Consider the following 25,743-nt stretch of genomic DNA (forward strand, 5'->3'; position numbering starts at 1 on the left):
TACTGAGAACTTTAGGGCAGCCACTCTCAGTTCTGGGTGCTAGTGATAGAGGGGGATGAGAGACCACCCCTGCCTGCATGGACTTTACAGTCTAGCCGGGGAGACAGTGATAAAGTGGCATTGAGTTAGCGTCTAGATTTATGAGGTAGTAGCATTTCACTGATCCTAATTAGACACTGACCCCATAAAGCTGATAATGACTGTGCACTCTACTAAATGAGAGGCAGATTTGTAACAATGCAGGGACTTCTTTGTTTTGGTACTGCATAGTTTGTGCCCTGCGTAAATGTGCAGTAAGTAAACAAAGAGATAGTGTTCTATAATATAGAACTAGAGTACATACCCTTATAAGACAAGCAGTTTTTTCCCCAAAAAATCTTGAACAAGAAAACATACCCTATAAATATAGCATTTCTGTTTTTAAAAGTATTATTAATCCTCCCCCGAGGACATTTTTTCATTGCTTTTTAGAGAGAGAGGAAGGGAGGAAGGAGAGAGAGAAAAACATCAATGTGAGAGAGAAACATTGATTGGTTGCCTTCTTGTATGCACCCTGGCTGGGAATCGAACCCTTACACTTTTGGTCTACAAGACAATGCTCCAACCAACTGAGACATACCGGCCGTGGCTAGTATTTCTTTTTTATTAAAAGACACTACACACACATACATACACGTATACATGTACACATACACCTACACAACTAAAAGGAGAAATTTTTTTATAGCTTGCAGCAGGCCTAGAGATTTAAATACTGAAACCTTCAATTTGTACTGATAATTCATATACAGCAATATGGGGTGAAAAAGGTTAATGATGGAATTTTTTTAAGTATGTTCCATTGACTATAAATGGCAGATCTGACAGTTAAAATGAAAATTGTTCCTGAAGAAACTTTAGTCAAACTAATTATTGGAGACGTTATAAGGATATATAATTATATTCTTCACCTTTAAAAAAAGTTTTATTACAAATGTGCTTTTAAAGAACAAGTAGAGAAATAAAAGCTGTAATTGTTCTTAATTATAGCTAACTGTAATTGCAGTGAATTGCAATATGCTGAATATCACCAACGGCTAAAGAAACCCTGGCATATAGACAGTGCACCCACTTTCGTGAGATGAGGTGTAGTTTTATGGATATTCTGTTATCTATAATTTAGCTCTTTTACTGTTGATTCTATTTCTGTTGGTTTTATTTGATTTTTTTAAAGTTATTATAGAGACATAATTGTCATCTATGAATGTGCAGCAGGTTGGAGGTTTCATCTGGGGTTAGTTCAGAATTCCCATTGACACAAAAATGACATATTCAAGATTGTTAAATGAGCAGAGTGGACATGACCCACCATGGCTGAACACACAGGTTTGAGTTTCCAGAGGTAGTGATAAAGACCACATTTAATTTACTCAGCAGGGCCCAAGAAGTGACCTGGAAAATACCAAGGGTCTACCATAGCACTAACGACTCCTCCACAGATACCACCCAGAGTCACGTTATTTCAAATGGGTAAATTTAAGTAGGGCGATCGGGTCCTGTGAGTGGGAGTTTTCATCTGGCTCCTTCTTTGTGCTCCGAACTGAAACTGAGTTCTGTCTCTGCCAGGTGTCTGGTATTCCTGCTCGCTTTTATGGTGAGAAAGGCTGAGCCTGAGTCCTGAGCCGATGTTTTAGCAAAAACTCTTGAACCTCATGGCACCCCACTTTACTCTTCTGTGAAATGAGGTGATAGCACCATCCTGCTCTTCACTGAGGACTGTATAAGGCTAGATTTTTAAATGAATATACTATTGGAGACAAGTAGCTTCTTCAACTTCAGGAGAAAGGAGCATTTTGTTACGTTTTTATAGCTACTGTTCTGAAAAGTAAAAATTAATAAACAAAGCCAAGATTCCCCCAAATCACATCAGAACAAACCTTATAACTTTTCAATCTCCATGAGTGGCTGCTATGAGCTTTCAACCCCATAACCAGTCAGCCTTGACATAATTTCTGGTGCATTTTTTAATTTGAAAAAGATGGGGGGCGGCTCTCAGTGCCTTGGCTGACCCCCATTCCTGACTGCAGGTGAGAGGTTGGGACCAGGTAGACTGAAGCCCTGTGAGGGGATGTGCTTTGGGCAGAGGTCACAGCTACACCACTCCCCAAATAGATGCATGTGTGTCCCTTACTTTGGGGATCAGATGGAAACAAACAAGAGCTAGAAGTTCCAGTTTGTGTTCCTCAAAGCCCTACAGCACCCAGTGCCTGCAGGACCTGCAAGTCGATTCTATGAAGGGGCAGGGGAGGAAGTAATCGGACCCACAGCCACTCTCAAATAGACCAGTAGTCCAGGAGCTGGTGTAACCCGTCTTCCATTTTTTTTCATTCTCACTGCATCCCACCTGGAGTTTGACTGTGGCTGTCTGAAGCCACCTTCTTCTCCTCAGTCCTCCATGTGTCCCAGGGCCCACTGCTGCCCTCCCCCAGGCCACACCCTGACCTGGAAAAGAGCATAAAGCCCTGGGAGTTCTCACATCTACTTCCGAATGGACCACAGTTTTTGTATTTTACATTCTTGAGGACAGATCTATAAGGAAAAATATGCTTCCTCTTGCTAAAATCTGCTTTCTCAGTCACAACTTTGGCATTATTGTATGAATGAACTCTCTGGATTTGTTTTACCAAAAACCTCTCCAACAGGGAAACAACCCTGGTGTAGGACTGATACAGTCTTGTCCTACACAACTGGACATCCGCTTGGGTGGGCCTTTGTTCTGATGGCTTCCCCACTAGATGGCTGACGTCCTGAGGGAGGGGTCCCTGTTTCTTCACTCCCTGCCCAACCCCAACACGTGGAAACTGGCACATAGTAGGAGCTATAGAAATATTCGTTTTGCAAGTTAAAAAAATAAATGCTAATAAATATGCTAATGGATTCAATAACCAATACTTTCAGCTGATGGATTAGGCTATTAGTCAAACATAACATTACAGGCTGGTATTTGCAAATCCCTCTTTGATCCAGAAATTCTCAGGAATGGGGATGATTTTCTCTCATTAAAAGAATTTACGGGTAATGCTATGTCTCTGGGAGCTAATAGAGAAAAATTGGTCTTTATAATAAAATGGACCTCTTTTCAAACTGATGTATCCAAGAAAAAAATTTATTTGGATTAATAATTTTTTGTTATATTTTTACTTATAAAGCCCATTTATGAATTGCAGGGCAGCTGTGAGCACCATCATGAAGCCATATTAAATGCAGAGTCATTCAGGGACCTGGTTACCCCCTTCCCCTTGCAGAAGCATAGTATTTGAAAAAAATATACCTGTTTTGTTTTTATTTTTTGGAGAGATGTTAACAAAGCTTTGAACAATCACACACACACACACACTGCCTGTAGTATGCATTGTCTGTGTTTTGGTTGTTTTTGCCTTTGCTTTTTTGTCTCTGAGAGCACAAGTTGTTAAATAAAATGAAATGTGCCACTTCTAGGGTCTGTGACTGTCCCTCAGGTCTGGGTACATTTGCCATTGCTAATGTCTAAATAAGGGAGGTTTAATGAGCAGGAATTGCTCCTACTGGCTGAACTCAGGTCCTTCCTCAATCATATCCTTTAACCATAGTAGATTCACAACATTTAACCCAGGGAAACTCCAGTGTGCACGGAGGCCCACTCTTCTCTTCCTAATGCCACCAGCAGTGTCTCCACTTCAGGTGCATTTCTACGCTAAGTGCCAAAATGACATTTTTGAAAGAAAACAAAAGCCCTTACCACCACCTGGAAATGATGGGACAGCAGTGCTATTTAAACAGTGCCTCCCCCCACCCCCAAATGACAGTCAGCCAGATGGGCTGGTTTGAAGAGCTGGTTAACAGAAACCTTGAGCAATTTTATTTTCAAGGCAGTTGAGCACAGAAACACAAAGGCACACAATAGTGGCTGTTTTTACAGGGAACACTAAAATACTCTAAAGGCTGGATACGTCAGTTTTCTGGCTAAATTAATCTTAGTGCTGCAAGTTTCTGATACCCCAGATCACAGGCAGGCCTGCGGCCTCATGTAGGTCACTAGTTCTAAACCAGGGGTCCCCAACCTCAGGACTGCAGACCAGTACCAGTCAGGGCCTGTCAGGAACTGGGCCGCACAGCAGGAGGCAAGCTCGAATGCAATGCACTTGAATCATTCTGAAACCAGCCCCCCACCCCCCAACCCCCGCTCCCGGGTCTGTGGAAAAATTGTCTTCCACAAAACCAGTCCCCAGTGCCAAAATGGTTGGGGGACTGCTTTCCTGAACAACCGCCCCTCCACCCCCAGTACACCCCAGTTTCCTGAGGGACTTGGTGGATAGAAGTCCCATCTCCTAGCAAGTGGCAACTCTCAGCCTGAGCTAAATACCAAAAGTGCTTTAAAGAGAAACTCCACCTTGTAGACAGTTTTTGAATGGAGGGGTGTGGAAAGGTTAATCCCTGTGAGTGTAGGCTGCTCAAAAAGGAACCTGAAGGCATTTCTCTTGCAACGCTGGTCTGCAGGCAAGACCATGTCTGAATGTCAGCTGGCTGGTAGGTAGTTCATTCACTTCCACACAGGAGTGGATTTGAGAGGCTGGCCAGCCTCTGTAGTGTTATGATGTATCTCTTGTCAGAACCTACAGTTTTCTAAGAGACTGGGTGAGTTTATCTGAGAGTCTTGTTTCCCCTTTTAGTTTGTCAGCATTTTGAATGTACAGATTCAGACCTATCTTTTTTTTTTTTAAAGCACAGAAACACCTAGTACTGTCCACTTCATGCAGTGGGTACCTGAGGAATACTCACTGAGGAGAAGGGTGGAATACAGTTGTACAAAGGAAAGAACCAGGCATGAGGAATTTAGGTGGGGAGAAGTGGCTGTGTTTCATGCAGTCCCATATTCACTCAGTCTCCTGATCAGAGAGCTCTTTCTGGCCACGCTATAGAAAATACCCCATACAACCCTCACTGTTCCATTCTAGCCCCTGCCTTGCCTATTCTTCTACCTAATGCACACTATGGCAAGTAGTGATAAACATCTATTTGCTTGTATGTTTGTGTCTATCTCCCCCTTCTAGATTGTCAAGTTCCTATTAGCAGGACCATGGTTTTTTTGTTGTGGTGGTCACTGCTCTAGCACAGAACCTAGACAAATGAATGAATATGCAACACATTAATTATATCTGTAGCTTCTATATCCTCAGTAGCAGTGTAGAATAGTGATCAAAAGCAAGGCTCTGGGCCCGGCTGGCATAGCTCAATGGATTGAGCTTGGGCTGTGAACCAAAGCATCACAGGTTCGATTCCCAGTCAGGGCACATGACTTTGCAGGTCACGGCCCTCAGCAACTGCACATTGATGTTTCTCTCTCTTTCTTTCTCCCTCCCTTCCCCCTCTAAAAATAAATAAATAAAATCTTAAAAAAAAAAAAAGCAAGGCTCTGGGACCTAAATGCTTGGGTTCAAACCCTGGCTGTATCTGTCACTAGCTATATGACCTTGGGAAGCAATTCAACATTTTTGTGTCTTGTTTTCCTCATCTCCATTGGGTTTTAATCATAGTGATGACTCCATGAGGCTTTTATAAGAATTAAGTGACTAAACCTATGTAAATGCCCAGAATAGTAGCTGCTATTAAATAAGCACCCAGTAAGGGTGTATGCGTGTAAGTGTAGATTTCACCGTGTGGGAGTGACTGCTTGTGTCTATGCACAGACATATGCACACACATACACATGCACACACACTAATGTTTTAATCATGTGAGTGAAAATTGAGGAGGGATGAAAGTGGGAGAGAAGAAATAGAGAACAGCCCAAACAAAGAGAGCATGAGGACAGACAGATGAATGGTCGGAGAGGAAGTGCGAGCAAGAGGAGGGTGCAGGGTCCCGGGAATTTCTTTGTCAGAGAAGAAACCTCCATCTCTGAAGTGTCATGGTTCACCATATGAGAAGAAGTTAATTGTCTTAATATATGGATTTGTAATGATGCCTTTAAGCCGATCTTCTTGTCTATGTATCATTTGGAAATAGATCCAATTTCTCTTTAAGATTTTATTTATTAAGAGAGAGGGGAGGGAGGGAGAAAGAGAGAGAGAAACATCTGCCTCTCACACGCCCCCAACCAGGGGCCTGGCCCGCAGTCCAGGCACGTGCCCTCACCTGGAATTGAACCAGCGACCTTGTGACTTTTTGGTTCGCAGGCAGGTGTGCAGTCCACTGAGCCGCACCAGCCAGGGCTAGATCCAACTTTAAAGACCCACAATTTGCCCCAAGTGTGGTGATTGAAAGAAAAAGAAAAAGAGGAAAGAAAACATGTGCTTGATTGTAATATTTTTACCCTTAATTAAGATAAAGAAAATCTCAGTCCTTCTGCAACCAGAACGTTAAATCATTTGCAGGAGAGGCAATTTAAAAAAGGTATCTTAACATATTTGAAAAGTCTTTGTACTTTCGGAAGACTCAAAGGTACCATTGGAGAGAAACATTCCAGGTCTTAAAAATATTCATCAGGCTGACATGCAATTAGCATGGGGGCTGATGTCCTCTGCTTTCCTGTTGTCAGCTAATTTTGGAAGCTGACATGCTGCACAGGAATAGACGGCGTGCCCTTGCTTCAACGCATCCTGAAGAAGAGCTGTGTGACTAGTGCAGGGGTGGGAGGCAGAGGAGCAGCGCAAGAGGAAGACCTGTATTTCAGACGGCTGAGCAAAACTGGCATCACTCTGCACCAGCGAGTGGTCCACACATTTAAAATTAAAGTCAGAAGCTCACACCCTCCATCATTCTGGTCTGCCTCTCACCCCTGGGACAACTCTGTTTCTCAGAGCAAATAATTTCGCTTTGTCATTTTTTTCATCATTGTTTTCATTCAATTTTTAGCATTGTGCTCTCCTCTTGAAGGCAGATTATCTTGGCAATGATAACTAAGAAAAGGAAATTAGTACAATTAAACTCTGAATATGGCTCTAACTCTGGCAGGCATTTTTTTTAAGTGAATTTAAGACATTGGAATTACCTTCAGGTAGAAAATGTTTCATAGTCTCATCGCACTCATATTTATTGAGAGCCTGGTTTGTGCCACACACCGAGTATTTAAACATTTGAATAAGACATGGTCTTTGGCTTAGGGGAGCTTTCAGCTGTGGGAAAATAAAAGGTGTTCACCCCTTCATACCTTATGTAACATCCTTTACTGGAATGTGAACACTTGGAAAGAAGGGTCAGGAACTGATTCATCCTGGTGCATTTTGAAGCACCAAGCGTGGTTTGTGCTGAACATATTGTGAAGGCTCAGTGAATATGTTGAATGAGTAAGCATTAGTGCTAAAGACCACTTATACTTAGAAAGCAATATTAATAATGGACATTTTGACCTATAAAAATTCATTGAAAAAAGCATGGTCTTTATGGTACTTTCATTTTTATAGACTTTAATTTTTAGAGCAGTTTTGGCTTCACAGCAAAATTGCAGGGAAGGTAGAGACATTTCCTACATACCCCTCATCCTCACGCATGCACAGCCCCCCTTCCCCTCTGTCAATATCCTCCCTCAGAGCTGAACCTTCATTAGAATTGATGAACCTCCACAGACACAACGTTTTCACCCAAAGTCCACGGTTGACATTCAGGCTCACTCTTAGTGTTGTGCGGTCTGTGTGTTGGGCAAATGTATAATGTCGTGTGTCCCCCATTACATCATCCTACAGACCAGCCTCACCGCCCTAAACAGTTTCCATATGGCACCTTCTGTAAGCTCTCTCGGTTGGGTTGTAAAGGAGTGTTGTCTTTGTGAACCGTAGCATATTCTGCTAAATTTATTTTCCTCAAGCGTTTTTTTTTTACAAAAGGTATAAATTTATGAAAAGATGAATAATTCAGATTATTTGTCAACAATAGTAAACAGGTAAAAATGAACAATTTGTCATTTTAAAAGCTCTAGTGTTTTGCTGATCTGAAAAGTACCTGTTGGTTGGTGAGTCCTGGCTGCACTGGAGCAGTCAGATATAGTTGTGGTTTCTTTGTACTTTTTAAAAAATCATGGGGCTACACACTCCAGTGGAATCATCAGGTTTTTAGGTGGCATCACTTAACCTGTGTTCACCCATTCATTTATGTTTACCACTACTTACTTTTCCTATGAAGTAATGTCTACAACTTTAATGTTACTTTTTGAGTACATGGTTGTATAAAACATCATTTCCCCACTCACTGTGTGAAGAACATAACTTTTCCCCCAACATTTTTGCCTTTTGCTGTAAAGGTCAGGCCAGCATCTTTCTGTTGCACATGTGGATCTACTGAGTGGGCTTAGACATTGTCTTTCATGCAAAATCATGCCCATATGTCACTATTTCAGAATTTCTGGCTTATTTGTTAAGAGGAGTAAAAACCACAAAAAAACACTGTGTAAACCTTGTCTTTCGCCCCCCAGTATTTATAACTGTCTCGCCTCCAGGTCTAATTCAACATGTTTTCTTAAATGGCTTATTATTTTTAATCTTCCCTAGGAATCTGACTTTGTTTTCAAAGAAACAAAAAGTTTTTCATATTCATAGTTCAATGGTTTTATATCATGTTTAATCAGATTTAAAAATTAAAATAAGTACCACTTTGGGGGGGGCTTCAGCCTCAGGCCCCCCTCCCCCCGCTGCCATGGATGAGAATAAGTCTACCAAGACATGATCTGCTTGGGGAGGAAAGGTGGCTAATCTCTCAAAGGAGAAGGGCCAAGAGCCTTTTCCTCAATGGCCTTTTATTGGGTTCATTTACACAGGAATTCAGGTAGAGCTCATTAATCATTAATAGGAAGTAAGGATCAAACAATAGATAACAAAGAACTCTGAGGGCCTATTTTGAGTCAGGGTCAGATAGCTAAAGAGCTGTAAAACTTTGAGGAACAAACTTACTTCTTGCTTGGACCCTTATCATTTAATTGAGAGCATTCTAAACAAAGCAGGTTTCACAGAATTTTACATATTCTTTCTTAGGCCTGATCACTGGGGGAACCCGCCCTTTCCAGCACAGAGCTGCACCACCCTCTGTCATTGTTTCAGGCTTAGGTGGAGCAAGGGAAGTAAGGCAGCCAAGAGATTAGGAGATTTCTTGCAGGCAATGAGGAGTCAGGCTTTGTCAAAGCTGAGAGGCGAGGATCCATCACCCCCTTTTGCTGTAGCCCCCAAAGTCCTTCCTTGGGGGCCTCCCACGTGACTGTGCCTGTCTTAGATCATTCCCCCCTTGGGGAATCTTACCCATCATTGGCTAATCGACCAAGCATTGGGGGCCAGTTATGGATGAAGTAAAAGGAGCAGAAGTGATGCTCCTGCCAGGGAGATAAGCTTTTGTCTCCTTGGTAGCTGACGGTCCAAGGTCACTCCCTCAGCCTTAGCCTTGGCAGGGTTACAACTTCTGAAACCAAGCAGGGTGGTTCCCAACATACCACTAACCTTCTAAGTGGATCAGGGGAGAAATACAACATACTCTTCCCTGGTAAGCATGCAGACTGAGGGATCAGGAGCCAAAGTGAGACAGGCATCCATGAGAGGGCTGTCGTCGCTCTATTTTTTTCCATGGGGATGGAGAACATTGGTTAATTCAGTAAGGCTTTGAAACAGAAGTCAGTTATCGACCCTAAGTTTTATTACTGTATTGCCGTGGTTCTCCAGCGAGGGCAGTTTTGCCCCTTGGGGATATTTGGAAATGTGGAGAGACATTTTGATTGTGAGAACTGGGCATTGCGGGGAGTGGATACCTTTAGCATCTAGTGGGTAGAGCCCAAGGATGCTGCTAAACGCCCTACAATGCACAGAATAGCCCCTCAGGACAAAGGAAGATGTCAGTGTAATGTGAGGTTGAGAAATGATTAAGTGGACTTATTATAACATATGCCCTAAGTAGTTTAAAAAGATATTAGGGGGGCTCATACTATTAAAATACGAATAATAATCTGGAAAGCAAAAATAAAGAGTTAAAAGACTAGAAAGGAGGACAGGTAATTGTACCTCAACCCTAGGTTGCTGCTGTTACTATGATCAAGTTCTAAACTCACAGGCAGCAGAAGTTCAGAAAAGTTCATTAATTCATTTCTTACAAATTGAACAAAGATTTATTGAGTATTCACGTATGTTGGTGACAAAATGAAAAGTAATAAAATTTAAAAGATATTTCTGTTGTGATAAATGTCATAAGGGGAAATGAAAGGGATGGGTACTTCTCAGCTGGGGTGTCCACAATTCCAGGGTTCATTTGGAAAGAGAAATTTCTTATGCAGGAGCTGAATTCTTAGAAGGGATGAATAGATATGAAGCATTCGTCTGTGTAGTGGGCAAAGCTTTCAACTGTGGTTTTTGCTGAAGGAATGAAAACTTCCTCTCAAAAGCCAGTTTCTCTACCATTGAAAGCTGAAGGTTTAATGTTGTGTGGTTGTTTAGGAAAGAACATCTCTATAGTAGCTGAATTTAGAATCATTCATTTATTTAAGGCAGGACAGCTCTAAGGGAACCAGCACATTCCTATTACGGACAATAGGTAGGAGAAAGTTCTCGAGGCCAGGAGGGCCCCAGGCACTTCATGGAGGAGGAAGTCCTTTATTTGAATTGACAAGATGAGTAAAGACAGTGTGAGTTTAAAGCCAAGATTTCTAAATCAGGGCTGACATACTTGCTTTAGGAGGTCCACAGACCATCTACATTTGCACATCACATTTTGTATGTATATGTATGGGTTTATCGTTATATTTTTGTAGGTAAGGTGTTTATATTTTTAAAGTGATGAGATGACCCAAAGAAGTGGCTGCACTAGTGTTCCTAAGAATTACACTGTTTTTTTTTTTATAATATAGCTATCAAGTATTGTTTTTTACAATATTCTACTTACTATAAGTAGAATCATACTTATCATAAAATAAGTATGATTGTACTTATGACTAGAGGCCTCTTGGTGAAGGGCATGCCTTAATCATACTCACACATGCCCCCAAAAGCAGTAATTCACTGTCTTTCACTGTGTCACTGTGACTCACACCAGATCACTAGTTTATTAGGAAGGATAGAACTCAGGAATAGCCAATCAGAAGGGATGCCGAGAGGCATGGTGTATGAGGCTTCCTGCTCTCTTCAGGCATGCCAACCTCCCAGTTCAACCAGGAAGCCCACCTCCACTTTTAAATTATCTCAACATCAATCTTCATTCTCCTCCTCCTTACTTCTCATTATTTTCAAGAGCCCATCTCTGGTGGAAGGACAAGATATTGCAATTAGGAAAAATTTAGTTTTTAAATTTGTGTCTGGTCACTCAACTAGTGACCTGTCTTTTGTGCCATTTGACTTATCATAGCATCTCCTTCAATAATGGCAGCTGGTAGGACATTGTAACAAAGAAGTAAAATACAGTAATTTGCTATTAAAAGAATTAGATTTCATGCCATACATATTCTTTCATAAACCTCAGGTGACAGAGCACATCAACATGAAGACACATTCTCAACAGAATTTATTACTCAATGATTCTTGGGAAGAGAAAACAGATGTTTTATTTAAGTGGAAAATATCTAAAATATTTTATATATTTTGATATTTTAGATATTTTGGTAGTTTAGGAATTTTTTCTTCCTATTTCCTTCTGTATATTGTACATTTTTAAATTTTAATGTTTTAAACTTAGTTAAATCTTACCACCAGGAAGCAAAGGCAGCTATTTCACATGTGTAGAAAGTTTCCTTTGAAAATAGCCATTGAAATGTTTATGGGAATTAATCAAAAATGTTATTAGACAATGTTAAATCAACAGCTGCATACACAGTATCTTTTGCAAATATATGATACCATTATTCCTTGGTGTATTATATTATGGTTTTATTAAACACATTTTTAGAACTTAACAAAATAAGCTTATCATACTTATCTTCTTTTTCCCCTCCAGAGAGACAACCACAGAGTTAGCGGGAAGTCTACCAAGGTGAGCAGACAAGCTTTGCTTATTCTGTGCATGATTTCTGATATACCCAGAAAAAAGTGCTGTAAGCTTTCAGAAAGAACTTCATTTTCTCTTTTTCACATCAGATTTTAAGATCCCATATTTCACTATGTAAAAGGCAAAAACTGTGTAGAAGTCACATAGAAGTGATCGAAACAAGAAGTGATGAGGATGATGCCCACGTGTGGCTTAGAGAAATTCTTATTCATTTTTGAAGTTCTGTCCTTTATCTTGGAATGTATGGATGAGCTATATTCTTCACAGACATCATCAACATGCTGTTTCTTTTATTATATTCATGGGATTGGCAATCTAAAGATGCATGGAATTGATTTTCTCTTTCTTCAGTATATCTGTTATTGTCACTGTGTTCAAGGATTTATAGATTTATGAAGGAATCCTGACATTCCCCTAAAGAACTTACAGTTTTGATGGTGACATATATATTGTACTTGTTATCATCATGGAAATAAATAATTAGTAATATTATCTTACCAGCAAAAATAAATCAATATATAAATTAATCAATGTATTTTATATATTTTTGATATTTAGTGACTTTACAAAGTAAGATATGATTAAGAGAATGCAAATTATAGAGAACTAGCCATCAAAAATGATTACCACCATTTATTAGAAGAAAAAAAGAAAGGGAATGGCAATACTTTGCTGGGCATCACGTACAGCACCTAGCATTGTGCCTTAGTCTTTGAAAGTGCTCAATAACCATTTGTGAATGAAGGAATAGGGTATAGAGTATTGGGAAATGGAAATCAAGGGAACCTTAAGAACAAGAAAAAGAAGTGCGAACAGACTATGGTAATGAACAGCACTAGGGAATAAGAACAGTACATATCGTCACCATCTGTTATAGGAGATAAGCACATTTGGTTGCTTTTTTATGTAAAGAAAATCTTTGCTTATAGGATCATGATTAATATTGCCAAAAAACTGTTTACTGTGATTCAAATATTTAAATTGCTCCATGTCTTAATTCTTTGGATAACATCCCAAAGAAACATTTCAGCTGTGTGCCGGTTTGCAAGGTTAAAGCAGATGAGAGTTCTGGTGTATGTATCCCCTCTACAAGGTCCACCCTGAAGGCTTAGGCATCCCATCATTTTCAAGGAGAAAGAGAGTTGTGTATCTGCCCATGATTGTGGTGAAGAAGTTAATCCCCAAATAATGAAATCAAGAATGACTTTCAGACGTTTCTAAAATGGCTAAGGAGTGGGCCACCCTCAGATGAGGCCCACAGGGAGCTGTATCATGCAGATAAAAATTACTCAGCTATCTGAAAAATCTGGTGTGCACCCTGAATTCTGTTAAGCAGCAGTGTTTATTATAGTGAATACCAAGTGGCATTTCCGGTATTCACTGCAAGTGGTCCTCTGTTGTAGCTGGTTTATTACCCAGGGAGAGTTCTCTCTCTTCTTGAGTTTGGTGGGAGATATTTTAGTAATGAGCCTACTTATTTTTTTTTTTTCATGATTTTTTGTTACTCCAATGTGGTATCATGTAGCAAATAAACATGACAGTAATCTTATTCAAACTGCGATTCTCAGTCATCCTAAAGGCATGGCAACCAGGGTGTGAGAAATGGCAGTTACTTCTCAATTAGCCTCGAATGGAGCCTCAGGTATTCTTCCTGACTTTCTGCACAGTCAGTGTAGGGCATGTCCACGGACCATTGTAACCGTCCCTCCCGTTAACATGAAATCATATAGTATGTTGCTGACAACTACTTCTCTTGGCATTCAGAATTCAGAATATTTCTTTTGCTAGCATTTGTTTGCTTGTACACTCTTGTGGAATTAAGTTATTCAGCTTTCAGCCTTTTTTTCCCCCAAATTTCTTCAGTCTGTCACTGGGAAAGTGCAAGTGAGCCCTGGAAAACCTTGGTGCCACTCAACACAAGGCACTTGGTGTTCTGTTTGTTTGTTGGCTAATGGTTAGTGGAATGTGACTTAAGGGTTTTTATACTTTTCGCCATAACAGCATGTTTCTGATGTGACATCCAGGAAAAATGAAAAATTGTGATTCAGGCAACTGCTAAGTAGTGGGTGATACAAGTGGCTGGATATAAGACAGTGGCGTCTTATAGCGGTTTGGTTTTCATTGGCTTTGCCTGTCTTGAAATTTTTGAGAAAAGCCATTTACAAATATTGCACAAGGGTGGAGTTATTTCAACTTTAATTGCCTTATGTGGCATTAATTTAAAGTAGCTGGCCACTGGTTGATAATAGTCTGTGAAACTGTCTAAATCATGGAGCAGTGGATGGTGTCCCGCTAGTTAAACATGCTTTGAAGCTGAAATGAGCTATGTGCACAAGCTGCTTGAACAGGCATTGGGTTTGTTCTTCATTACTAATGATAACCTAAAGTGTTTCTGAGTTATTGGTATTGCTGAAATTAAAGCCTAGTAATAATGTGTCACCAGGAAAAATTAGATTATATGAACAACATGCACTAAGTATTGTAATTATATTATAAATATTCAAATTGATGATCTTGTTGGGATTAAAACATATTTAAACTGGCTTCAGGTACTACTCATGCTATCCTCTTTATCTGGAAGCACTGTGGAAATGGGATGGATGGTTCCATTTCTTGAAATGGGAAAGTGTTCATTTTTAATTTTACTTGTAACTCCTTACTTCTGTTTTGCTGTAGCAAAGAACCCTTTAGAAATCTGAACAATTTGGGTTTTTTTCCCCCATTACAAGCATGTCTTTCAAGAAGTTCTTTAATGGTGAGGAGTGTTCAGTTTATATAGATATGTTTTAATTAAATAATGGTAAAATCCCAATTGTTCTAATGGGATACAGGCACTAAATTAGTTATTATAAGCTGGGTTTTTAATGCAAATGATGCCTATACAGAGACACATCTTTATTTTGGATAGCAGAGTAAAGGTATAAACAAGGTTTATGTTAACAGAGATTTTAATGTAATCACGCAATATTAGTGGCTGTTTTTAAAAAAGAGAGAACATTTTAATCCGTGTTAATGTAGTCTGCTGTTTCTCAATGTAAACTGAACAGTATGGAAAATAAAGTGGCTTAATACACTTTACTGGAAGTAGCTTAAGTGTTACAACAGAGATTCACAGGCTGGTTCTTAACGCACAACACCGAGAAGTCAGGATAATCTTTGAGGAACATGAAGTATTGGTAAATGAAGCTTAAAATAATTAGGTATATAAATCAGATGTCATCTTTTACTATATTTTAGCATAAAACAGAGAAGGCAGGAGACAAAGATTAAAGTAAAGTTATGAAGGAAAAACTTAGACATTTTTTCTTGTGTTTTAATCCAGTCACTTGATCTCTTTTTCTATGCCTTTTTTGAGGGGGTTAAAGGAATATAAGTACTCAGTATAAGAAATGGAACCCCCCAATTCCTAGCGTATCACTACTCACCATAGGATGGCTGTTTCAGACCCTCTACCAAAAATATAGGAACTGCTTGCTTTGTGTGACTATCAGAACTGAAAGCCATTAATTACATTGCAACTTAACATATGCAATTTTTGTCTTAAACTATTGAACTTTGTTTTCCAAAATTTGATCTGAACAGATTCTATGTAGCAGAAGGGCAAGAGTGTACTTTCTTTTTTTTTTTAAAGATTTTATTTATTTATTTTTAGAGAGGGAAGGGAGGGAGAGAGAGAGAGAGAGAGAGAGAGAGAGAGAGAGAGAGAAGCGTCAATGTGCGGTTGCTGGGGGTTATGGCCTGCAACCCAGGCACGTACCCTGGCTGGGAATCGAACCTGGGACACTTTGGTTCCCAGCCCGCACTCAATCCACTGAGCTACACCAGCCAGGGCTTGTACTTTCTGATTGACCATATTTCTTAGTCATGGGTGTGACTGGTCAGGTAGCAGCAAAAGGAAAAGGTGGAAGCAAAGAGAATCAAAATAAGCTCTGCCAGCTCCACTCACCCCATGTGGCTCTAGAGGGGTTTAAGTCAGACGTTCAGTCTCCTGTGGAGGGCTTTAGTAGCTAACATAATCTCATATTTCTCATTGTCTCCAATATGAAATTCTGACCTCTGAAAGACCTTTGAGAAATTAAAAGATAAAAGTGTTGGTAACCAAAGGCAACAAAAGCAAAAGTAGACAAGTGGGACTACATCAAGCTAAAAAGCTTTTACACAGAAAAAAAAATCAACAAAATTAAAAGGGAACCTAATGGATGAGAAAGATATTTGCAAATCATATATCTCATAAAGGATTAATATCCAAAATATACAGAGAATTCACACAACTTGATAGCAAAACAAAGCAAACCATCTGATTAAAAAGTAGACAGAAAACCTGAAGAGGTATTTTTCCAAAGAAGGCATACAGATGGCCAACGGGTACATGAAAAGGTATTCAGCATCACAAATCATCAGGGAAATGCAAGTCAAAATCACAATGAGATTCGACCTCACACCTGTTAAAGTGGCTATCATCAAAAAGACAAGAGATAACAAATGTTGGCAAGGATGTGGAAAAAACAGAACCCTTGTGCTCTGTTGGCAGAATGTGAATTGGTGCAGCCACTGTGGAAAACTGTATGGAGGTTCCTCAAAAAATTAAAAATAGAACTACTATAGGATTTAGCATTACCACTTCTTGGTATTCATCCAAAGAAAATGAAAACAGGACATGGAAGAGATACCTGCACTCCCATGATAATGGCAGCGTTATTCACAAATGCTATGGAGATATGGAAACAGCCTGCCTGTCAGCAGACGATTGCATAAAGAAGATGTGGCATATGTGTATGATGGAGGAGCATTCAGCCATGAGAAAGAAGGAATCCTGCCATTGTGATAGCATGGATGACCTTGAGGACATCATGCTAAGTGAAATAAGTCAGACAGAGAAAGACAAATACTGCGTGGCTGCATGGTATCACTTATACTTAGAATCTAAAAAATAAGTCAAACTCATAGCAACAGAGAGTAGGAAAGTGGTTGCCAAGACCTTGAGTTGGAGGAAATAAGGAAAAAAACAAAAACAAACAAAAATAATGTTGGTAGTTCCAGGCCAACCTCTTGCTAAGTAATCTAGAATTTATGAACATTTCCTCTCTTTTTTATAATCCCAAGAAAGAACAATTCCCTTAACTTTCATGGGACCCAAGTCTGGTTCAATATTTACAAAATTTATCATTTATTTATTAATTCAACTAAGGTGCATTGAGCACCAGCTATATGCCAAGGGCGTTTGCAGGCTCTGTGATAGAAAACAAACAGAACATCATCTCTTCCCCTAAGTAGTTTGGTCTAGTGTGGCAGATACAGACAATCATAGTGCTGGGTGGAAAGTGCTTAATGCCGTTAGAAAGGTAGAAAGACATGTAATCAAACTAAAGGCACCAAGGGATTGCAGCAACTAGATGGGCCACTTCTGTTTGGAGGAAGCAAGGACAGCATCATGAATCAACTTTCAGAGCAGATGGATCAGGTTTAAGCCTGTGGCAGTGGAGGGGGCTGTGCACTCCCCACAGAGGGAATGTCATCATTGATGCCTAGGGGAGGTGTGCAGCGAATATGTGTAAAAAACAAAAAAATGGTACCATCTTGTTGGTTGGAGTGCAGAGGCAGGAAGAGGAGCTTGGGGGATGATTGGTTGATGTGAAGGGAATGCTCCAAGCTATCCCTTAAGAAGGATAATCTGGAAAAATCAATAGAATGGATTTGGGGAAAGCAAAAAGGCTTGAACTTCTTTGTATAGAACCTCATGGTACCCCCGGACTTCACAATCCTCAGAGCCCCTCTCTCTTAGATTTACTACTTAGCTAACACACAAAAATAAACCCTCTGGCCTAAGAGATTGGTTTCCAAACCTTACACTACCCAATTTTCTGCTTCCAGCACCCGAACATCATATTGCATACTGACTCTGAGGTCACAGTCACAGTTGGTAAGATGTATTCTCTCTTCCACCCTGCCTGAACCCCCACATCCTAAACTTATGCAATGTATCTTCCACTCTTGGGCAGTGACTAATTCTCTTTTGCATGAACCTTGCTCTAAATATATTTTTAAAATTATTTTTCTTAGGTTGACTCCATCTAAAAGGTACTGTAGCTATGTCAGGCCAGAAAAATGTAAATTGAGTTTGTAGCTATAGTTCAAAAGGTTGGAGAAGACCCAGCGTTGACCCACTACCCTGGTAAATTCCTTTTTCTCCCCTGCCATTCTTGGCATGTTGGGTATGGTGTGCATCCTGTTCACAATCTGGTTGCAGCAGCTCCAGCCATCACATGGAGACCTGACCACGTTTAGAGAAGGGCATTTCTTCTCATGTATCTTTATTTTAGGAAGAATTTGTTGCCCATGTCTAAGCTCTTAGAGAGGAAACTGGGCTTCTGGTGTTTCCAGACTTTATAATGAGAGAGATATTCTGCCATCAAGGAGGAAGGTATGCGTCAGGGTAGGGGGAAAATGGCTTGTACATACTTGAGGAATGATATCTGCCATAGGACTCTTCTTGTTCTTTTTTTTTTTTTTTTCCTCCTAACCTATACCAGCCAGGCTTTTGACCCTTTGATTCTACTATACAGGGCTGGTCAAGGTCAACAGCAGCCTCCATCTAGCTAAAATCAGAGGCCATTTATCGGTTCTCTTATTTGGCTTCCCACTCAAGATAAGGACGTCTTCCTTCTCCATGAAATGCCTCCTTAGGGTCTAGGACACCAAACTCTCCCCATTCTCCTCCTCTCTCACTGGCCATCCTTTCTCAACCTTTGTGACTGTTCTTCCTCTTTTATTTGACTCTACATGCTGAGGTGCCAAGGTTCCTCTTGCTCATTTCTCTCTTCACATGTAGAGAGGATGTGGAGAGAGATTTCATCTAGTTCGATGGTTTTAAATATCATTTTCATATGGTTCATTCCCATTTTTGTATCTCCAGTCCCAACTTCTTTGAGCTTCAAATCTGAATACCCAGGCGTCAATTTAACATCAATACTTAGATATAAAATCAAACACTTGATGTGACCAAAAAGAACTTCTGAACCCTATCCATACCCACTTTACCACCATGCACCCAATTGCTGAAACAAGAAACCTAGAGTTATTTATGTTGCCTTTTTCTCACACTTAGCAGACTATCCATCAGCAAAGCCTACAAAATTTATTTCTAATTTGTTTTCCCCATCTCTCTCTAAGCCATCATAAAGTCCCACCTGCACTATTAAAATGGCCTGCCAACTAGTTTCTCGTTTCCTCTGTTGCAATGCAATTTCCACATAGCAGCCCAAGTGATCTTTGAAAAGTTATCAAACTTTCTCTTCCTTCTTTCAACAGCTCTAATCTCATCATGAGAACCCCCAACCCCCACATGACCTCATCTAAACCTGATCATCTCAAAGGCTCTATCTCCAGTTTCTATTACATTAGGGGTTAGGGCTTTAGCATATGCATTTAGGGGGATGCCCACATTCAATGATAACAGGAAAGGAGGGAGGGAGCTTTAAAGAAACCTTGTCCCAAAGAACCAGTGGTAGATGAGATATAGTATCTGTGCCCTCTGCCACCCTTCTCCCTCTGCTCACTGCTTTATATTCTTGGCACCCAGAAAAAAATCATCTTACTGGCTGAAATGTATTAACCTGAATTTGTTAACAGGCTGTTTGGAGCCGATGTTGTTGAGTGTATATTAGCATAGAGGTTAAGACATTGGACTTTTGGTTCAGACACTTGAATCTTGTGTTGGCCAATTCTTAGTCGTGTGACCTTGAGCCATTTAGTTAATATCTCAGTTTCCATGTTTCATTTGTAAATTTGGAAAAATTGTGATATCCATCTTATAGTGTCACAATGAGAAGATAATCCTTGTAAAATATTTAGCTCAGAGCCTGGCAAACAATAAGCAAACTAATACATGGTAGCTATTATAGTGATTCATTCAAAGACAACTTCATGCTAATTATTTTTTATCAACACTTGGATAGTGTCCATATCCAACACAAGGTGCCTTATTGCATTAGAAGAAACAGGCTAGTGAAGTGGTTTAGCACATGTGCCCTGGACCCGAATCCAGTGTGTGTTCATATCCCAGTTTGGCCACTTACTCATTCTGTGACCTTAGTAAGTTTCTTAGTTACTCTGTGTCCCGTTTGCTTCATCTGTGAGATGGGGGGTGAGACAGGACCAATAATTCTGAGAATGAAATGAAGTGATACATGAAAGTGCTCAAAACAGTGCTTACTTTTTTTTTTTTTTTTTTTTATCATGGGAAATTCAGGTTGTATACTGGTTGAAATTTGAGGTGGGGAATGAAAGGGTGTCAAACCATAGGCTATATAACCCTCTAATTCAGATATTAATTATTCAGTGGCCAGATTTTTGCTTTGCTATGAATGATTATTGATTAAAAACAAAATACCCAAACAATGAATATAAACTTCCCTTGGCCCTGCTATAGTACAAGAAAATAACAATTACCCGAAGAAAGTATGTATGCAAATACTCCCCATCTATCATAGCCAGCTATATCAGGAACACGGTTTTTATTAACTCTCCAAATTACCTAAATCAAAACATTTAATTCTTTATAGATGCATTTAAGAGCCCATAGTGGCTGAATTAAATTACACTTGTTTTGTAATATAGTGTCCTGATGTGTAACAGACTATCAAAGGAACCATCTTTACAAGGAAAACTTTAGAATATTGTTAACTTACTCACTGCATGACCTATTTAAACTGCTCAGATTCTTCTTGTTGTAGACTACATAATTAGATTTTAAATGGAACATGATAAAGAAATTATACTGGTGATCTCCAGAGATTTTGATACCCTGTTTGGCTCTTTGTAAGAGTATAGCAAAGGCATACTTTAAAATTTAATAAAGGCCTGGCCTAATTTTTTTCTTTTTAGATTTTCCTTATCTGCTCAGTAATCCAGAGCTATGCTATATTATCCATAAGTGTTACCTGAAATAAATGATCAAAATAAAGATTCCTAAAAGCACATTTATCCTATTTTGAGAATTTTATTATTTGCACTTGAAAGCTTTTGTGTAGCAGTTGAACTCCTTTAAGATAAAATGTGCCATTTCCTGAGTACGTCACTGTAGAGAACTGGAGCTTGATTCACTCTGATTGTGGGAGCATTCATAGCTTCAGAGCTTCTGAGCAAGGGGGTTGGAGACTGTTTCAACGGAAGATGAACTTTTACAAGTAGAATTCCTTATTTGCTGTGTAAAAGTCGCACCTCTTGAGAGGATGAAAGGGAACGCATGTGTGTGCACACGTGTGTGTACACGCGCACACACCCAGCCTGCAGAAAGCAGAGCCAATGGCAGAAGGAAGGAGAGTTCCTGACTTGAGTGTCCTAAGAGCCATCACATCCTCTTCGGTAAATGATTTTGTGTCATAACTCCAGTAGTTCATCTTTTGTATTTAAAGGAACACTGCCAAGATAAAATGGTATGTTGCATAGAGCTACTTTTTATTTATACGTAATACTACTTTGCTGAATAAAAGCTTCTCTGGTCCCTCTGAAGGGTTTCCAATTTTGTTGTCCACTGAGCTTTGATAGAACACCAGGTGGGAGAGTTCTCCTGCTGTTCAGGGTGGTTTGGTTGTCTTCAACGTTTGCCTCCATTGATGTTTGCAATTATCAAGCTGCCGAGAGTGTATAAATTAATAAAATTCATTCTCATTTATACATACTTAATTTTAAACCTTGTAAACTTTTCTTTTCAAATTAGGTTTTGTAAATGTTTCTATTATGCATTTCCCTTTTCCCTCTTTCTGGCAAATATACAGTTTTCCTTTTGGGCTCAAACCACTCAAGCATCCTGTGTTGTTTTCATTTTTCAAATAAGCAACATTAAACTCACATAGCAGTGCATAAAACCAAACATGAGGCCATGACACAAGCCAACAGAGAAAATAAATTCACCATTTAGCTTGACTATTCATCCTTAACCCTCTGCTTGTATGGATTCATCCTTATTCATTCCTAACCCACCACTGGGTGTAACTTGAAGGAGTAAAGCTGAGTTACATATAGGATTATAAAGAGAAATCCAGATTGGGAGTATGGTTATCCAGTGAATAAGTGGAAATTCTGTTTACCACCACAGGGCAGCGCGGCAGCCCCTCCCTCAGCGGATTCAGATCTGTGGATCTCAGGCTGGTATCTATAAGCATGTCATCTGGTGTCCCACAACTCATTACAGAGCGTGTCGTTCTTCTTCCAAAGTAAAGAAAATCATTCCCAAATTATATTTCACTGAAATAGGCTTATGTGACTAGCTCACAACTTATGTAAATATTTAATGAATAATGAAGAGGCTTATGGACATAATAGATGATGAAACTTTAAAATGAATCTGTGGTTATTAAGAACATCCTTATTACTAGTTGCATCTTTGAGAATCTGGAAGATAAAAGATACAGCGATCCCTGTGTTTAAGAACCAAAAAATTCTAAAAGTGGAACTCTGATTTATAGTAAGAAAAACTATGTTCTTCCTTGGATCCCAGTGCAAGCACAGGGTCTGTCACATGATACGGTGAAAACATTTTTATTGAGTACATTAAGTACCATATAAATTGACTAAATATTTGAGTTCACAGGAGAGAGAACATTTTTTGTATGGCAATTAGAAAAATATCACAGTGGACGATATAGATCTTCTGGGAAAGGAAATAGCAGTAACGAAGCAAAGAGCAAGGAATGTGGAGTGCCCTGAAATGGAAATTCAGCCAGCTGGTTTCAACCAGATGGTTTGTTAAGAGGATAATGAAATATGGGATTAGAGAAGTTGGTAGAAGCCAGCGTGCAGCTTTAAAATGATATACTAGTTTTGCTTTTGGTTTGCTTTGTTTTCTTTCCAGGAGGCCATTGGAGGCATTGGAGCAGGATGCATGTATGATTCAAAGAGTATGTTGGCAAGGTTAATCAGATGGTGTCCTGCAGAATGTATTACAATGGGAAGAGAAGAGCTCACCAGCCCAGAAACTTCCTGAGGACTAGGGCCAAGTCCATGTTGCTCACTTTTTTATCCTCAACACCTAGCACAGTGCCTACAGCATAGAGTAGGTGCTCAAATATATGACAAATCAATGAATAACTGAGGGATAAGGATTTTTCTAAATAGTGTAAAGGAGGAAAATGAATACTTGAAGTAGCCTGGTCATTGTAGGAAGAAAAAGGCACTGGCTGATTAGAGAAAGTAGTGGGAAAAACAAATCAAAACTTAGGTAACGAAGGAAAAAGCAGTCCAAATGATCATCAAGTTTCCAGTCTGGGAATGTTGCAATAACACCACCACCAATCAGGACGGTCTGGAGGAAGAGCTTGCTGGGAAATGTGGCTAGAAAGATGGTTGTTTCATATTGAGTTAGAGATAAAGGCCAGCTATTAAAATGAACGTTCCTGGTGGGAGTGAGGGACGTTTGTGGACATGGAACCGAAGGTTTGACTGTCTGGGAATAAAGTGTTTGGGAAGTCTGCATGGAGGTTTTGTTGAAGACCTTTTGTCCACACAAACAGGTCTTGCAGTTGTGTTTCATGGTAGCATCCTTTGCCAAATTAGGCTGGATGCAAATTTGGAAGGGAGTCCTTGAGGACAAATAATGTTGAAGCAGAAATAAATGCAATAGACCAATGGCTTCTAGTTCATTCTGGCAATCTCTCAGGAGAATAATGAAGGAGTTCTCTGGGGTGACTTACATCCCTTTTAAATGCCCACTTCAATTGCCATCTTGTTCCTGACTTTCACTATGAAAATTTGGTGCACGACACCGTTAGCAGAGTTCCGCTGGCAGCGGAATTGTGTTTGCTGCCTGCTCTCATTTGGCCTTTCTCATCTTGGCCTAGTGCTTCTTGGCTAATTCCATCATGTCAGAAGTTTCGTGTCTTTTGGGTTCTTGCCTGCAGCTCTGGCAGCTGACAGTGTTCAGTTGAGAAAGACCTATCCAAGTTCAACTTCCATGATGCAAGAGTCTCTCTTTAATACCAGGGTAAATTGAAACCCAAGTTGAATGCAATATTGTAGCTCTTCATTTTGTAAGCTAGTTCCTGTATTGCTTGAATACTATACATTAAAATTTTCTATAAAAGAGCACAGATTATTTTTGGGATGCTTTGGAACAACTTTACATGTAATAGTTAAGGGAAAATAAATCATAAAACAGCACCTGGTAGCTTATATAATATATTAGCATAGGGGTTGTTGGGCCACGTAGATTTTAAATTTTGTTAATGTGCAGGGACACTCAGACAACCATACAGAGATTCTTGTGAGGGTGAAAATGTTATAGTCCTATTTCTAGCCAGAGTAAAGGACAGTAGTACTTAGGAGTTGGAAAGTGAGAGCCTGTGAAAGCAACTCAGGACCAAGGGACAAGGTGAAGTCAGAGTAGTTGTCTTGACTTCTCACAGTCAGCGGCTCTGCAAAGATTTTTCAGATGCTTCACTTGTCTCTTCCCCTTCCACTCTCTCTGGAGTCTCTCCTTCCTCTGAAAAGTATGTGCCTTGTGGCTGATTTTGGTAAAGTAGAAAGAAGCAAAAAGACCTTTAGAAGGAACAAAGGTAAAGAAATGGTTACACTCACTCAATACAAAATAAATTAATATAATATTTAAATAAATACATGCTTTTCATAAAAAAATAAATGGGTGCTGTCAGTGGAGTAATAATTACATTTAACATTAAAGTTGTCAAAGAATGCAATGTAATCTGCATGAGAATTGTGCAACTATTCTTATGTGAACATTCTCCTGCCAAACCAGCCCCTGGATTGGTTTTTTGTTTGTTTGTTTTATGTCGATTCTTAGTACTTTAGAGCTAGATGGAATTTATTTTGTATCATCTTGTTTTATACATAAAGAGGCTGAGCATTAGAGAGTCAAAAGCAAGTCCTCATAACCCCACGATCTTCTTTTGCTGGACAAGCTGATACTCACCTGGTGTCAGTGGAGTTCAGTCATTATTTCAGGGCCTGTTTTGGAGCCATAGAACCAGAATCCCCTTTAACTCCCTTTGGCATCTGAACTTTCCCCCCTTCTTTGGTAACCTCTGTATTTCCACCATAGCCTTGTTCTGCTAAATGAAAGCAAAGTGCTGAAACTAGTGTTGGTTGTTACTTATATCCTGGTGTACAATAGTGCTCCTCAAATCTTAATGTGCATGTAAGTTGCCAGAGGCTTTTATTGAAATGCAAGTTCTGATTCAGTTGGTCTGGGATGCAACCCAAAATTCTCTCTTTTTTTTTCTTTTTATTGAATTTGTTGAAGTGACACTGGTTAACAAAATTATGCAGGTCTCAGGTACACAATTCCACAGCATATCATCTGTATACTGTATACAATGTGTTCACCACCCCAGGTCAAGTCTCTGTCCATCACCATTTATCCCACCTACACCCTCCTTCGTCTCCCCCAACCCCTCTCCCCCAGCAATCACCACATTGTTGTCTGTGTCCATGAGTCCTTTCTCTTTATTCTCTCTTTTGCTCAATCTATCCACCCCCTAGCCCCCAATCCTCCCCTACCCTGACAGCTGCCGGCCTGCTCTCTATCTATGAGTCTTTGTTTTGCTTGCTAGTTCCATTTGTTCATTAAATTCCATATATGAGTGGAATCACATGGTACTCGTCTTTCTCTGACTGGCTTATTTTACTTAGCATAATGCTCTCCAGGTCCATCCATGCTTTCACAAAGGGTAATATTTCCTTCTTTTATACAGCTGAGTAGTATTCCATTGTGTAAATGTACCACAGCCTTCTTATCCACTCATGTACTAATGGACAGACTGCTTCTAA

General features: G+C 39.7%; 1 protein-coding gene across 4 annotated transcripts in view; it reads left to right on the plus strand.

Moving 5' to 3' along the window:
- The window catches only part of CELF2 (CUGBP Elav-like family member 2), a 501,843-nt gene that overhangs the window by 100,415 nt on the left and 375,685 nt on the right, over positions 1-25,743 (plus strand). For all 4 annotated transcript variants that reach the window (XM_036024602.1, XM_036024612.1, XM_036024607.1 and 1 more), the window contains exon 2: positions 11,911-11,946. In XM_036024602.1, the coding sequence (XP_035880495.1) occupies positions 11,911-11,946 (36 nt within the window). The remainder of the gene's footprint in view (positions 1-11,910; positions 11,947-25,743) is intronic.

Source organism: Phyllostomus discolor, chromosome 1 (assembly GCF_004126475.2).
Source record: "Phyllostomus discolor isolate MPI-MPIP mPhyDis1 chromosome 1, mPhyDis1.pri.v3, whole genome shotgun sequence".
NCBI lineage: Eukaryota > Metazoa > Chordata > Mammalia > Chiroptera > Phyllostomidae > Phyllostomus > Phyllostomus discolor.